The sequence below is a fragment of the Erythrolamprus reginae genome, chromosome 7 (genome assembly GCF_031021105.1).
Source record: "Erythrolamprus reginae isolate rEryReg1 chromosome 7, rEryReg1.hap1, whole genome shotgun sequence".
Taxonomy (NCBI): Eukaryota; Metazoa; Chordata; class Lepidosauria; order Squamata; family Dipsadidae; genus Erythrolamprus; species Erythrolamprus reginae.
The window spans coordinates 85,999,166-86,016,136 of record NC_091956.1 but is presented as its reverse complement, the minus strand read 5'-3'; the positions used below and the strand labels follow the sequence as shown (position 1 = coordinate 86,016,136).

At 43.8% G+C, this 16,971-nt stretch overlaps 2 protein-coding genes across 9 annotated transcripts in view; one reads left to right on the top strand and one right to left on the bottom strand.

Annotated features, from left to right (window-relative positions):
* The window catches only part of ARHGAP24 (Rho GTPase activating protein 24), a 220,674-nt gene extending 213,066 nt beyond the window's left edge, over positions 1-7,608 (top strand). For all 4 annotated transcript variants that reach the window (XM_070758057.1, XM_070758058.1, XM_070758060.1 and 1 more), the window contains 2 exons: positions 2,006-3,077; positions 6,464-7,608. In XM_070758057.1, coding sequence (XP_070614158.1) covers positions 2,006-3,077; positions 6,464-6,707 — 1,316 coding nt within the window. In that variant the 3' untranslated portion in view covers positions 6,708-7,608. The remainder of the gene's footprint in view (positions 1-2,005; positions 3,078-6,463) is intronic.
* MAPK10 (mitogen-activated protein kinase 10) overlaps positions 1-16,971 on the bottom strand; it is a 252,552-nt gene that overhangs the window by 80,297 nt on the left and 155,284 nt on the right. For 4 of the 5 annotated variants that reach the window (XM_070758061.1, XM_070758064.1, XM_070758062.1 and 1 more), the window contains one exon: positions 13,073-14,376. The exons of the other annotated variant lie outside the window; for it this stretch is intronic. In XM_070758061.1, the coding sequence (XP_070614162.1) occupies positions 14,250-14,376 (127 nt within the window). In that variant the 3' untranslated portion in view covers positions 13,073-14,249. Of the gene's footprint in view, positions 1-13,072; positions 14,377-16,971 lie in introns of those variants that run through there. 5 annotated transcript variants of the gene reach the window in all.

Below are 16,971 nucleotides of genomic sequence, written 5' to 3'. Positions count from 1 at the left end.
CATCTCCAGATAAGAAGGATTTAAAAGCCAATAATCCATACATTCCAATTTCAAGGCCGGTGTAAATGCTGTAGAGATTGAAATAAACATAACTAACTCCAGATATAATAATGGTGTAATTATTGGAGGAGCCATTCCAATCGTTTATATAAAACATTGTTAAAAGCAGCATGAAGAATTATTCCAGGGGGGGAGGGGAAGCTTATATGCCATTGTGCCCAGAGGTAGTAAAGTAATGTTGAATTCCCCAACATTATGCGAGGAGAAGAGGGAATAGTTATGCACAAGTGGCAGGCAAGCTCACACAAATGGAGTGTGCCCACACCTGCTCACCCACTGCTCACATATCACTTCTGCAACCTGGTTCTGAATGGCTCAAGGTCCAGTAGTGGTCTGCAGCCCGTGTGATGACCTGGGATATAGGACAGAGACACCCTTGACATAAATATTCTCATTTCCCAAGTAGTACTTAAATAATTCAGACAGTAATTATATAGTGGTGCCTCTACTTAAGAACTTAATTCGTTCTGTGACCAGGTTCTTAAGTAGAAAAGTTTGTAAGTAGAAGCAATTTTCCCCATAGAAATCAATGTAAAAGCAAATAATGTGTGCAAACCCATTAGGAAAGAAATAAAACCTCGGAATTTGGGTGGGAGGAGGAGGAGGAGGGAGAGGAGGAGGAGGACAGTCACTGCCCAGAGCGAAGGGAGCGTTTCTTTTCTCTGGGCGCTGGCAGAGGTTTATTCCCTCTCCAAGCGCCCAGAGAAAGGGAAATGCTTTGTTCACTCTGGGCTGCCAAAGCCTCCTTAAGCGCCACCAAAAGGCTCCTCTGGCTGACTCCCCCAGGTTGAGAGAGCCCCCGCAGTTGAGAATACAGGGAGATCACCGCACAAATCCCTTGCCCCACCGTAGGAGAAGAACGCCACCCTAATTTTATTTAGAGAAATATGGAAGAAGGTGGTGAAGGATTGTGAAGTGCTAAGATGCCATGTTCCATGTGAAAGCTCCATAAATTAAGGAGAAGGAGCCATGCGGTTTGTCGTCCAGGAGTGCCTGAAGAAAGCAGGCTGGCAATTCATTACCTGCGTCTCCAATGACACCCCCTCCCCTCCTGACTTCCCGGAATTCACTTTGATTTATAATACCGGCAGCAGCACAGTCCCTACTCAGAGATGGGGATACACTCCAGAGGCTGCTCCAAGTTTCATTCCAGAGTGCTTATTTATATTCATATTGGAGTAATTTTACAGGTCTTTTCATTATACCGTGGTACCTCTACCTAAGAACGCCTCTAACTACGAACTCTTCTAGATAAGAACCGGGTGTTCCAGATTTTTTTGACTCTCCTCAAGAATTTTACACTTACAAACCCGAGCCTCCAAAAGTGTAACCAGAAAAGGCAGGGAGAAGCCTCTGGGGGGCCTCTCTAGGAATCTCCTGGGAGGAAACAGGGCCGGAAAAGGCAGGGAGAAACCTCTCTAGGAATCTCCTAGAGGAAACAAGGCCGGAAAAGGCAGGGAGAAGGCTCTGTGGGACCTCTCTAGGAATCTCCTGGAGGAAACAAGGCTGGAAAAGGTGGGGAGAAGTCTCCATGGGCCTCCACCCTCCCTGTGGTTTCCCCCAACTAACTTCAGATTGTGGCCCCTTGTTCTTGTGTTCACTTTCCTATTAAAAACACTTCTAAAAAATAGAGTATATTTTGAACGTTCAGTAATAGTAAATAGATAGGGAAATTGAGGCGAGGAGAGGCCAGGCACCCTAACCCAAGCCCTTGACATTGGTGACGTCAAATTGGCCATCTTTAAGCCAGTCACATGACCTTTAAGCCACCCCGGTCACATGATCATCAAGCCACTCCTACCTGGTCACATGGCTGGCAAGCCACACCCACAAAATAAGCCATGCCCACAGTGTGGTGGTAAAAATTTTAGATGCAAATGTAGCATTTCTTTTTCAAAGGTTATGGCAGGCTGAACCTGGATTTGTTTGTGTTGTTTTCCATTAGGCACCATTGTGGTCCAGCAGTTAATGTCCATGATGATCAGCGAACATGAGCTGTTGTTTCCCAAGGACGCAGAGTCTCAAAGTGGGACGGAGGTCTGCAACAACAACAACGAGGTCCAAAAGAAAGTGATCATCGGTCAGCTCCAGAACAAAGAGAATAACAATACCAAGGAGTCCTCCCCCGTAAGGCGATGTTCGTGGGACAAACCAGAATCCCCCCAAAGAACCATGGTGGACAATGGGTCCCCTACAGCTCAGCCCGGAAGCAAATCCAACAGTCCGAGGAACAGCATTCACAAACTGGACATGACCAGGAGTCCACCCCTTATGGTGAAAAAAAACCCGGCGTTCAATAAAGGGAGCGGCATAGTCACCAACGGCTCCTTCAGCAGTTCTGTCGAGAGCCAGGAGAAGACGTCGCCGTCCCTACCCAACGGTACTTTGCAGTCCCGAAGAACCTCTTCTCTGAAAGGGCCAGTCACCAAAATGGGCACGCACAGCATGCCGAACGGAGGGGTGCGAATGGGCATCTCCAGCACCGATGCTCATGGCAACTCCTTGAACAGCCGTTGCCAGAGCTGGATGCCTAACGGGTACGTGACCTTGAGGGACGGCAAGCAGAAGGAATCCATGAGTGACTCAATCCAGCACAACAGACTTTCCACGTACGACAATGTGCACCAACAGTTCTCAGCGGTGAACGCCGAAGATAAGCAGAGCATAGACAGTGCAACTTGGTCGACGTCCTCGTGCGAAATCTCCCTTCCGGAACATTCCAACTCCTGCCGATCGTCCACCACCACGTGCCCGGAACAAGACTTTTACGGGAGCCATTTTGAGGACCCGGTTTTAGACGAGACCCAACCGGACAATCTCCTGAACCCCACTGAGTGCGAGAGCAAAGTCGACCGGAGAAGCGTAGGGGGCCGGAGCAGCAGGGCTACGAGCAGCAGCGACAACAGCGAAACGTTTGTGAACAACACAGGCAACCACAGTGCTTTGCACAGCCTGGTTTCCAGCTTAAAGCAGGAGATGACGAAGCAGAAGATGGAATACGAAACGAGGATAAAGAGGTAAGATTTCAGCCGAAGACATTTCGGAAGCCAAGGGACAGGCTGGTTGGGAGATTGGGAAATGGACTCCATTTCTTTTCTTTTTTTAAAATTTAAAAATAAACTTTATTAAAGGTTTTCAGGGTTACATTTCAGACATTAGTTGAGGTTTTCGTTGGTACCTCTGCTTACAAATTTAATTTGTTCCTGACCAAAGAGGAGAAAAGCCAATGCATTATTTACTCCAGATAGTTTTTGCTTAAGGACCATAATGGAGACTGGCAACTTTGTCAAATGACCATATACTAGAATTACAGTGTCACTTCCACTTCAATCATTTAGCAAATGAGCCCTGGTCATTAAGCAAGACACCGTTTAGTGCCCCTTGTGAGTTCCCTGCTGACTTCTCCGTTGCCTCTGCTTGTGAATTGGGATCACGAGACCATAGGATGCTACGACAGTCATTAAGTGTGAGGATCAGTCATAAAGCTACTTTTTCAGTACCATTGTAACTTCAAACGGTTTCTAAACAGGATACTTGTTAAGCAAGGACTACACCTGTGGCCAGGTGAGCTAGAATTGTGGCACATGGGCCTTTCCGATAGACAGAAAGGGGGTGGGAGGGAATAATTTAAATTATGCATGGAATGACATAAAGCACTGCATGAACAATGAGACAAGGGTAGGGGGGAAAGGTCAGCATTTAGATTAATTTATCTCGTAGGGGATTATACATCACTCACATCTTCCATTGTGCCGCCAAGTAATCTAAAAACTCCGGCATGAATACTAATGAATATCACAATTTATTTTGTTCGATGCCGTGGGACAGAGCTTAAAACACTTGGGGGAGGGGGAAATGACTTTTCAGAGCCGCAGTTGATGGAAAAGACCCTGTCGAAAGATTCCGATTCATGGCAAGGTTTTAATGAGCTCGGGGAGGGCTTGGCTCTCTTTAGGGAAAACTGCAAAGGGACCAGAGGTGGGATTTACATAATTTCCCTATCGGTTCACCCAGCATTGAAAATGTGAGTTCACACACGCTCGCTTCAGTCAGGCACACCTTCTGCACATGTACACGGCCTTCCGCACATGTGCTTTGCTCTTACACATGGCGTACATGCATGCACATGGGTTAAAAACATGGCTAAATAGGATGGCATAGCGCCAGTAGTGAAGGCCTGCTACCGGAACGGTAAGGTAGCAATTTTGGGAATGTATGTGCAGCTGTGTGCCCCCAACACATGCATGTGTGCCCCCGTGCAATATTTTACTTCTGCTCATGCACAGTAAGTGAAATCTTGTGTGAAGACGTTCGTGCGAGCGAGATGTTACCGATTTTTGCCAAATTTTTGCTTCTGCACATGCGCAGAAGAAAAAATATGGGCAAAAATGGCCAAAATCGTGCTCGTGTGCACATCCTCACTCAAGATTATGCTTTCTGCACATGCACAGAAGTGAAATCTCACGCCGACAGGCATGCATGCCCCCAACGGCCTCGGAGGGCTCACCGGTAGCACCGAAGATGTCAGGGCTGCCCTGAGCAACAGGGTAAGTGGGTGGGCCCGGGCCCATCTTCAGGTTACTACTACCTGTTCACCTGGGCCAGTCCGAACCGGCTGAAGAATGGACCGGCAATGCAAAGCTATTGTTACTAACACCAGAAGTCACATTCTCTGGGCGCCACTCACTTGTACGTCCTGTTGCTCAGAAATTTTCAGTTGAACGTTGGAGCTGAGCTCGGACAATGGCTCGCATGCCAGCAGATATGGCTCCAGGGGCCACAGGTTCCCTTGAGTGTTGGCAACAGGATGCTGATGAACTTGTCCTCCAAGTGTAATAATATGTTGGTGTGTCCTATGTGTCTTTCGTTTTGTCCTGTTGGTTGGTTGTTTTATCTGTTTTGTGCTGCCTGGAATGGAAATGGAATAGTCTGCCAAAGCCTTAGAGCTTAGCATAAATATTTTTAAAAGGCAAAGTGATGAGTCAGTATAATTTTTAAAAACTGGCCGACAATAAATGTGTTTATTTATGCCTTATTAAGCATATAAACATTCAGGAAACATAAGTACAACTCACTCCAATATTCTGAAGTCTGGCCAAGTCCACAATTCATGGGCAGTTAGTGAGAAAACTGTGACATAATTCCTGCCCTAAATAATGATGTTGGCGGTCTTCCTAGTTTTCCATTCCCCATGACGCTAAAGAAGAAGAACCCCACTCTTGTGATCTGTAAAACACTTGTTCATGAGATGCTTCATTTCAAGTGTACAGTATTGGGATAATTTTCTCATACCAGTCATTCAAATGGCTGTTGCAATAAAATTGCATCTAGCATAATAGCAGAAAACGTATGCACTCGTGTAAGGATTTGCTAGTGACCTTGTTTACATCAATTTCCTCTTTCTTATCTTTGCATAAAAAGATTTATTTTAAAATAGAGTTGCTATTATCACTGCATATCTGATTTAATAACGTTGGAGTAGCTTGTGTCAGGGCAATTGCTTTACACACATGGTTCTAAGTTATAAATATCTGATAGCCATCTTTCTGGTATGATAAAAAGGAATCTAATTATTGGGTGGTATGAAAATCTTGCTTATAAATAATAATAATAATAATAATAATAATAATCATCATCATCATCATCATCATCATCATCATCATCATCATCCCTTTTGTAGCTACATGATTTTTGATTGATGCAGTGGTTCCCGACCAGAGATTGATAAAGATATGCAGTGGTCCCTCTACTTACGAACGTAATTCGTTCCCTGACCAGGTTCTTAAGTAGAAAAGTTTGTAAGAAGAAGCATTTTTCCCCATAGGAATCAATGTAAAAGCAAATAATGCAGGCAAAGCCATTAGGAAAGAAATAAAAGCTCAGAATTTGGTTGGGAGGAGGAGGAAGAAGAGGAGGAGGAGGACAGTCGCTGCCGAAGAAGGAAGGTGATGTGAGGGGAATCAAAAACATCCAAAACTTTAAGTCTTAAAAAAAAGGGGGGGGACTCTGAGGCAGCAAGGAGGAGCATGCGCCTCCCATGCACCCGGCGCAAGGCTGCCTCTCATACACTGCGCCACAGAGAGATTCCCAGTGGGAATGGCAGGAAACTGGCCGGGCCTTTGTGCGGCTCTCAAATTTCCTCGGAAATTTTCCAGGCTCGGGTTCTTAAGTAGAAAATGGTTCATAGAGGCAAAAAAATCTTGAACACCGGTTCTTCTCTAGAAAAGTTCTTAAGCAGAGGCCTTCGTAGGTAGAGGTGCCACTGTACATTTCTAAAGAAGATACCAAAAGCAGATTCTGCCGAGGTTTTCTGCCTGCGAATTGTACTGAGGTAGCAAACTGACCAATCTGTTCAAGCCATCTTCAGGTTTTGTCTCATCTGTTCCCTCCTTTCCATCCCCAGCCTCGAACAGCGGAATCTCTCGCTGGAGACCGAAATGATGAACCTCCACGACGAACTGGATCAGGAGAAGAAGAAGTTTACGATGGTCGAGATCAAAATGCGTAACGCCGAGCGGGCCAAAGACGACGCGGAGAAACGGAACGACATGTTGCAGAAGGAGATGGAACAGTTTTTCTCGACGTTTGGGGAACTGACGGTCGAGCCGCGTAGGACAGAGCGAGGGAACACCATATGGATCCAGTGAGGGCCGTTCCTGCCGCTCAACGAGACTGTGGGATTCTGGGAAGAGGAGAGCGGTGGTATTTTATGGCATTGTTCCTCAACCTTGGCGACTTGACGGTACATGGCCTTCAACTCCCAGAATTCCCCAGCCAGTTGGCTGGGGAATTCTGGGAGTTGAAGTCCACGCACCTTCAAGCCGCCAAAGTTGAGAAACACTGTTTTATTATAACAGGTGACTGGTCACCTGACTGAGGCTAGCACTCATTGTAATGTTGTTACGAGACCTCCAGAGATTCTTCATGACTGCATCAACCTATTGTATGTCTGCAAGTTGCTTCTCAATGGAAAAACCCTTAACCCTCAATCCATCGTCATGCTACTGTTCAGTGTCACAGCAGCTTTGGGCATCTAGGTTTTACATAGGTTGTGTGGGATGGGGGAGGGAGAGGATAGAAAGAGGCAAGAGATTATTTTAATGCAAGTCTTCTATTGAAACTGTCAAATGTTAAACTTTATTGCAGTCCAGCTTTTACTCCCTTGCACTTAACATAGTAAGCTATTTTTTGGCCTTGTGTTATAATCAGCTAATTTTGTATATTATTCCCCCCCCCCAATTCGGTTGCCCTCTCACTGCATAAATAATTATATATATATATATAATATATATATATATACATATACATATAATATATATATATATATTTATACACACACATCGTCACACACGTGTCTGTGTCTTTGCGTGTGTATATATATAAAACGTTAGCTATTAAAACAAGCAAAAAAAAAGTATTGTGTGATTGTGCTGTTTATGCCAATTGAGTTGCCCATGACCAAAAAGAAATGGAAAAAAAAAACCTAGAAGGAAAAAAACCCTGTAAATAATTTTATAAATATACAATATGAGCATCGGCTTTGTTTGTTTTATTCCCCCCCCCTTTTTCTTTGTATTTCTAATATTTCATTATAAATATTTCATTTATAATCCTGACCTGTGCACTTACATCTCCAAAAATCTCTCCTAGGGTCACTTCCTTATACCCTCAAGATACACATAATTTGCACTGGGATTCTGGGAGTGGAAGGTCTATGGGAGAGAAGGTAGATTTTAACCAGCACTGGGCTCCTACCTTGGTGGGGAGGACAGAGTTCAGGTAGCAAAAATGGCACACGTCAGAGTAAGATTTTTCTTCTGCGCATGCGCAGGAAGCAAGGTCTTGCGAGAGGACATGTGAGTGCACAAGATTTTGGCAATTTCCGGTGATTTTTTGATTATGTGCGGGTGATGGGCTCCTACAGGTACGGTCAGATACACAGAACCGGTAGAAAAAGTTTGAATATTTTTCTTTTTTTTCCCCTTCTGGGCTCTGTTAAGCCGGGTTTCACATTACAAGCCCCAATTACGGTAAGTCCGAAGTGTAAATTCAAACACACACACTGTTGTAAAGTAAACAAAGAGTCGGTTTATCAAAACAGGAAGTGTTGTACACATGCACTTTAATCAGCCAAAGTGCTCTCCCACAAACCACAAGCCTGGAATGCTGTGAAAAGCAAAAACAAAAGCAGAGCAGATAAAGGCAGCTGGGAAGACGTCACAGCCACCCTCCTTCAAGAGTCCACAAAATGTACTTAACTGTGAAATATTCAAATAGTCCTTGTCAATCCAGGAGCAGTCCAATAGTAAACACTTGTCTCTCACCAACCGGATAATCTGCCACGCACGCTTTCAGTGACGCTGGCAATTTATCAGCAGCCCCATTAGCCTAATTGCCCCAGCCACAGGTGTTATCCCTTATCTTCTATAATACTTGCGCAGTTGTTCCCTTCTTGTCATAAACCTGCGCCTGCGAGTATCTATGAATCCCTCTTCCTCCGAATCTAATGATGATTCACTAATGGGTTTGTTGTGGTTAGCTCTGGCCCAGCTCCTGCCCCCAAGGAATGTGGAGGTGGATGTGGGGGAGACATCCACATGCCGCAGGCCTGTTTTGCTCCCAGTAGAATCTGCCGGCGAAATCTCCTCTGACCAAGGAAGCGTGAGTGACAGGGAAGAGGGGAGTTTGGCAGACAGCCCAGGAGGAGATCAGTCATCTGTATCATCCCTGGATTCTGAACAAGAATTAATGACACATCCATGCATGCGTAGAGTGATGCATAGGAGACAACAACTGAAGGATTATTACAAGAGAAAATGAGGCCACCTGTAGTTGGGTGGGGCTGCTGTAATTAGTGCTAAAGATAAAAGTGCAGCCTGGTGTTTTAGCCTCCTGGCAGTTTATCTGATTCATTGTTTCATCAAGATCGTGGTTTTTGCTGTTCAGGATTGTGTGTGTGTGGACTCTCTGGGCTTTTTGCAATGCTGCGATTTCACTGAGGCTTCCCTCGCTGAGAAACCCCACCTCTGGACTTCCGTTGCCATGAAGCACCTGTTTTTGCAATGCTGGGATTCCCCTGCTGGGATTCCTCTGCAGTATCGCAAAAACGCGGAAGTCCGGAGGTGGGATTTCCCATGGATGGGAGCCTCAGGGGAATCCCAGCAGCGCAAAAATGGGGGGGGATGTTTCCCAACAAGGGGAGCCTTTGCCTGGCAACGGAAGTCTGGAGGCGGGGCATCACAGCGGCAGCGGTGGGTTTGTAAGGTGAAAATAGTTCGGAAGAGGCAAAAAAATCTTAAACTCTGGATTCGTATCTCGAAAAGGTCGTATGACAAGGAGTTTGTAAGATGAGGTATCACTGTATAGCAGTGTGAGTGTCTAGAATTACAGAGTGCCAGGAGTTGAGAAGATGCTACAGGAAATTGACCATTTCCCTGTTTTTCCATGGCAAATTAGTTGTGATGTGGGCACAGAGCTGGCTTGGTGCTGTCACATGAATGACTCAGCAGATGGCATCCTTGATGACCCACATCCTATTCCTGACAGCGGGGACATGAAACAATTTTGTGTCTTCACCCACTATGAAAACATCGTTGTGACCTTTCCTGTGGAGCAAACGTTGACCATTTTTTCCACTCCCCACATCTACAGCTCACCCTCAACTTATGAGCAAAATTGAGCCCAACCTTTCTGCCATCAAGCAAGACAATGATTGAGTTTTGCCCCCTTTTATGACTTTTCTCGCTGGTGTTAAGCGAATCACAGCAATTGTTAACAACGCAAATGTTAAATGAGTCTGGCTTCCCTATTGACTTTGTTGGGAGGTCATAAAAAGGGATCATGTGACCCCGAGACCGTCATAAACATGAGACAGTTGCCAAGCATATGAAATTTGATCATGTGGTTATGAGGATGCTGCAATGATTGGGTAAAAAATGCTCAGAATTTTTTTCGGGGCCGAATAAATAAGTGTTGTGAGTGGTCCACATCTGACTCAGCTGGTCAAGGATTTTGAGGACCAGGCGACAGAGGAATACTGGCATAGCCATTTGAGTCTGAGAGTGAGGAAGAGTTAGGGACTGAGGAATCACCAGAGACTATAGAGCCCCCAGTTAGGCTACAGTCTGAGTCAGAGCCGATGGGGACTTTTGAGGATCAGGACCCTCATTTAGATGCAAGAGTAAGCAGGATGAGATCCAGACATGAATATCTCTCTAGAAGGGGCTCTTGGCGTTGATTAGATCTATGGGACATTTGGCCACACCTTGGCAGTATATAAAGACAGGCTGATGGGAAACGGGGTGTGGCAACCAACACTCATCATGGAGGACCGTGCCTCAGAGCTGAGAGACTTTTGATGTAATATTCCCATGGACTGTGTGAGTAGTTAATTAAAGAAGACACATCAGTAGCGGAGATTTATGACTCTATTCTGGCTGGCATCCCGGACTCTCCTTATCTTCTGCTAATGAGAGAAATGCAGCCAACATCACATTCCTTGCATTAACGAATTTTGTTTTATCAAGAGACTTCGCCTCTGGGTACTTTTGAACCAAAGTGTGAGCTGGTCTTTACTCCTGATAATTGATCTGGCCAGACAGAACAATAAGTAGAGGACTACCTATATTTCCAAGCTGCTTTAGACATACAGAAATGGGTGTGTGTAACCTATATATATATAATACAGTATAGCTATAGGCAGATTCCTTGGGCAAAAGCAAGTTTGTTTAAAGACCAAAGCTTTTAAAAATTAGATTTTGTTCGACAACTAAAGGAAAACAAAATAGGACTTGGATGAGGTACCTGAAGATCTTTCTTGCTCTCAGGCATTTAACAGGTCTCTGCACAACCTTCCTTGTGACTGTTCCTTAATTTCCTACCGTAAACATAAAATAGTTTGGAAAATAGCCTTCGAGGTAGCTGCCAAATCTATGATTTTATCATTCTGTCTATATTCTCTCTTCTGTGGGTAATGATTGTTTGGGGGGTGGGGAGATAAAAGCGCTAAAGAAATTGGATTCATTTCTCATGCTTAGGCAGTGGTTCTCAACCTGGGGGTCGGGACCCCTTTGGGGGTCAAACGACCATTTCACAGGGGTCGCCTAAGACCCTGGGAAAAGACAAGTTTCCCAAGGTGTTAGGAACTAAAGCTTCTATTCTGGTGCTTTGGAACACTTTTACAACCCGACCAATCAGACGTTTACAGGGGGGTCTCCCTCTCACCTTCCTGCCAATCAGCTTAAAGCTCTGTTGGAAGAATTGGCGCTAGACTTATGGTTAGGAGTCACCCCATGAGGAACTGTATTAGGGGGTCGCAGCATTAGAAAGGTCGAGAACCACTAAGCTAAGGGGCCCACCACTGAACAGGCTATCAGTCACTCTTTGGATAAATTATTAGCCTGCGACACAACCTCCTCATAGATTTTATTAGTCCTACCTCTGTCGCCAGACAACAGTAGGGTTTTATGTAGAGCACCAGTAGACTTAGCCGCCATTTTAATTACCTAAAATTCTCCAATACGTTTCCCATAAGTTTTCCCAACCTTGGCAACTTTCCAGACTGGTGGACTTCAACTCCCTGAATTCCCCAGCCAGCAATTTCTGCCACTAAGCAAACCGAGTCAGGCCTAATTGTACGCTCTGTTTGTCAGTTGTTAACCGAATTGTGCAATTGTGGAGCAAATCCAGCTTCCCTCATTGACTTTGTATTTTGTCGGACGCAGCCTAAACAGGTCACAAATGACAATCACCTGTCCCCCGAGACATTGCATCTGGGGTAAATACATGATTTATGATTTTGATCACATGATCTAGGGATCCTGTGACAGTTGTATATGTGAGGGTTGTTTGGAAGTCAATTTTTTTCAGTGCTGTTGTAACTTCAAACAGTTGCCTAGTTAATGGTGGCAAGTTGAAGGTTACCTTTCATTGTTGCCTTTTGTTCCTGATCTGGGTGAATTGGACTACTCATAGTATGTATCTGTCTGGCTTGCTCAGGTTGGAGATGATACTACAGTCAAGGGTGATATTACGGCACTCAATCTTTAGGTTGACATAGCTGGAATGTTGTGAAGGTAGAGGTCTAAGTTGCCATGTACCATCTATGGCAACTTTACGACCTGTGGACTTAAACTCCCAGAATTCCTGAGTCAACATGGAAGTCCACAGGTCATCATTGCCCACCCCGATCTAGCAGGTGTTTGAATGTGTTTTTTGGGAGGGAGACAATGGTATTGTTTTTGATGCTGCCATATCTAAAAAATATATAGTAATGATACATGTGCCTCTTAGCTCCACAGGATTACAGGAAAGTTCTCTTGTTCTTCAGAAACAACATTCTGGTGATAATGCTTTATCAAGAGACTTGATTTGTCTCCTAGAGAAATACAGTGATACCTCGTCTTACCAACTTAATTCATTCCGTGACCAGGTTCGTAAGTAGAAAAGTGCGCAAGACAAAGCAATTTTCCCCATAGGAATCAATGTAAAAGCAAATAATGCGTGCAACCCCATCCCAAAAGTCACCCCTTTTGCCTTGCGCTGCTGGGAAACCCCACCCCCGGGCTTCCATTGCCAGCCGAAGCGCTGGGATTTCCCTGAGGCTGCCCTCGCTGGGAAACTCCACCTCTGGACTTCGTTGCCAGTCATTGCTGGGATTCCCTTCATTTTTGCTGGCGCTGCTTTGAATCCCAGTGAAGGGTGCCTCAGGGGAATCCCAGCACTTTGGCTGGCAACGGAAGTCTGGAGGCGGGGCATCCCAGCGGCGGTGAAAATAGTTCGGAAGAAGAGGCAAAAAAATCTTAAACACCAGGTTCGTATCACGAAAAATTCATATGAAGAGGGGTTCGTAAGATGAGGTATCACTGTACAGAATATTGAATTTGGGAATAAAATCCCCCATGGACCACGGGGAAAAATGACTCAAGACAACAAGGCAAAAATATTTAGACAAGAACTCCAAAAGGATTTTTTTCCCTTAATTTTTCTTTTTTTTGGCACAAAGGGGAAAATAGACTCCCTTCTGCTTTTAATAACTCAAAACAAATAGAAGTTAGAATGCATTGACTCAACATTGATCCACAAAAGGTTGATGAACAAAGCCAAGATCCCTCCATTTCCCCCTCTTACCACCCACAGGAAACAATGAAAGGTAGAAAGTAAAATGGCTGAAGAAGTAAACAAAATGTAATGGTGTTCATCTCCTTTTCAAGCTTCACATTGGTCAGTTCATCCACATCACTTATTGTGACTTATCAAGTTCAAAGCTAAGATCCTGGAAATGAAGTTGGACACTCCTTCTTCTTCTTCTAGACTTGATGCGGAACAAGCGGCTTTGGATTTTTGTGTGTTGTTGTTTTTCTTCCATACAGTATACATATACTGTGTATATATATATATATATACATACATACATACATATATATATATGGAGAGAGAGAAACGGTGTTTTAAAAAATGGTGTGTGTGTTTTTCCCCCCTCAACACTAGAAGTCATGCTCTTGGTCGTTGTGAATTATATGTGAAACGCCAATTGTGCAGAAATATAGCAAATGCAATTTAGGTCTTATAGGATGGACATGGCAAGGTGAACAGTTTGACTTTGCTACTTGGGTTCGGAGATCTGGGATATCCTTGTTTCAAAACATATTACTGGCCAGAAGTCCCACTTAATCGATTTCTGAAATATACATAAATGTCTCTATATACAGCTGAAACCCCCCAGGCCTTTTCCTTGCTGGACGAACCCCAGCAGAGGAAATGCCCAGTGGCAGCACATGGAGGCATATAGTGGCCTTGGAAATGTACAGGAGGAACAAGTGGTTTCTTACAGGAAAGTGAACAAAAACAAAGGGAGGGGAATCGGTGCAGGTATTTACATACAATATGTTCCTTGCTAAATAGAACTGCACAGCCCTGTTGAACAGAAAGGAAGCGTATTTAATAAGCTCTGCTGCCTTAGAATCAACGTATTTATGCCCTTGAGGGGAGTAGACTCATTCCGGCGAAGTTGAGACCAGGTTTCTGAGTTCAACCAGTCAGAACCCACCTGACTTGCTCTAAGATATGCTCGAGTGAGCAGCTTGGGCTAAGCAAATGTGACTATTGAAACAAGCGTAATAAAGCTCCACCTCTTATGCCCAAGCTGGCCCAAGAGATTCATGCACGCAGTGGAGGGGGTGGAGGTGGACTTATCTGAGGAACAAACTCCTTACATCTTCACTCGCACTGCTTTTCACGCCAATGCTAGACACGGGTCCATAGTCCTTCTTATACTTACTGCAGTTCCAAAAGGACGTGGCAATGTCATCCAGAAATCTACAGGTATAAAAATGGAATTTTTAGGAAGGATAAGAGGAAAAACAGGGTTCCTACTACAAGGCTTTTTGCAAAAGAAAGGAAGGAGAGAGAGAAAGAAAGGGAAGGAAGGAAGGAAGGAGAAAGGAGAGAAAGAAAGGAAGAAAGAAAGAAAGAGGAGAGAGAAAGAAAGAAAGAAAAAAGAAAGAAAGAGAAGGAAGGAGAGATAGAGAGAGGAGAAACAAAGAAGGAAAGAGAGAAAGGAAAGAAAGAAGGAAAGAGAGAGAGAAAAGAAAGAAAGAGAGAAAGAAAGAAAGAAAGAAAGAGAGAGAAAGAAAGAAAGAGATCCTGAGCAAAACTTTCCAACTTTCCTGATTGAAATAAAAATGAAAACTTGCCTTGGGTAACATGGATATTGGATGTATAGCTGGCTCATTTCCTTGAGACTAAAAGGGAAATGACCTGAACCAGTTTCACAAGTTGCTCTAAATGTTTGACATTGATGGACTAACTTTCATCCTGGGGTCAATACGTGGGTTAAGAAGATTCATCACAGCTGAACCAAAGGTTCTGATTTCATCTGTCAGACCAACAGCATCTCTCTTTTTGATCCCTGGTCCATAATGAAGTCCAATTCAGAATTGTTTTCTATCAACACTACGTAAGAATGCAACTGGAGCAAAGAACGGAGCTAGCAGGGTGTTTTAATGGCCCAATGCCCTCCCTGTTGCCAATGTGGAGTTTCGTCCAGCAGATCTATTCTCATTGTGCCCAGAGAGAGAAGTATCTGCCTCTACCTAGGATTGAACTCACAGTCTCCTGATCGTGAGGCATCATCCTTATTCCTTTTGTGCTATTCTCAATAAATAAATAAATAAATAAATAAATAAATAAATAAATAAATAAATAAATAAATAAATAAATTAATTAATTAAAAAAAATTGGAGACAGAGGGCGCTTCATCTCGCTTCTGCCAGAAAGTCCTCAACTGAAAGGGCCTCTTCGGTGCTGCCTCCCTCCCTTTGGTGCTGACAGTTTAAAAATGAAATACGTGAAATTTAAACTTGCCTAATGATAATCCCACCTAAGCAGATCAGTAGGAAAACGTATTCTATTTCTTCTTCTTTTTTTTGCTATGAGATGATAAATGATTGATCCCCAAAATACCTCCCGTTGCTCTTAAATTAATGTTGAAAAGCATTCCGCAAATAGAAGATGCTCCAGGTCGTCTACCTTTATAGATTTATATAATTAAATCAATTTATTTTTTAGTTGAAATTCTTTCTGCAGCCTAACTTTAAACTTCGATCTCAGACCTCTCCAGAGCTCTTTCACTTTAAAGAAACTTTTCAGGTTGGATGGGCAATTGATTGGAGAGCTCCTTTTCCATGGGCACTAAACAGAGATGGAACTTAATTATGATACAGCCCACAAGGTAAACAAACATTTTGCAATGAAACCTGATCTATGACATCCTAGGAACAAGATAGAAGATTGATGGCAGAAAAAGACCTCCTGGTCCATCTAGTCTGCCCTTATACTATTTCCTGTGTTTTACCTTAGGATGGATATATGTTTATCCCAGGCAGGTTTAAATTCAGTTACTGTGGATTGACCAACCACGTCTGCTGGAAGTTTGTTCCAAGCATCTACTACTCTTTCAGTAAAATATTTTCTCATGTTGCTTTTGATCTTTCCCCCAACTAACTTCAGATTGTGTCCCCTTGTTCTTGTGTTCACTTTCCTATTAAAAACACTTCCCTCCTGGACCCTTTAACATATTTAAATGTTTCGATCATGTCCCCCCTTTCCCTTCTGTCCTCCAGACTATGCAGACTGAGTTCATGAAGTCTTTCCTGATACGTTTTATGCCTAAGACCTCCCACCATTTTTGGAGCCTGTCTTTGAACCTGTTCAATTTTCTCAATATCTTTTTGTAGGTGAGGTCTCCAGAACTGAACACAGTATTCCAAATGTGGTCTCACCAACGCTCTATAGAGCGGGATCACAATCTCCCTCTTCCTGCTTGTTATACCTCTAGCTATGCAGCCAAGCATCCTACTTGCTTTCCCTACCGCCCGACAACACTGTTCACCCATTTTGAGACTGTCAGAAATCACGACCCCTAAATCCTTCTCTTCTGAAGTTTTTGCTTACACAGATTTGCCAATACAATACTCAGATTGAGGATTCCGTTTGCCCAAGTGCATTATTTTACATTTGGAAACATTAAACTGCAGTTTCCATTGCTTTGACCTCTTATCTAGTAAAGCTAAATATCTTCAAAGAAAATCTAGAAAATCCAGTTGCCTCTTGAAAAAAGCACCTTTGGGACAACTATAATGTGGATGACTAAGAATCTCCATAGACCAGTGGTTCTCAACCTTGGGGTCGGGACCCTTTTGGGCGTCGAATGACCGTTTCACAGGGGTCAACTAAGACCATGGGAAAAGACAAATTCTATTCTATTCTATTCTAATTCTACTCTGGCTCCTTGGAACATATTTTTATAACCCAACCAATCAGGTGTTTACAGTGGGGGTGTCCCTCTGACCTTCCTGCCAATCAGCTTAAAGTTCTGTTGGGAGAGTTGGCCCTAGAGTTGGTTGGGGGTCA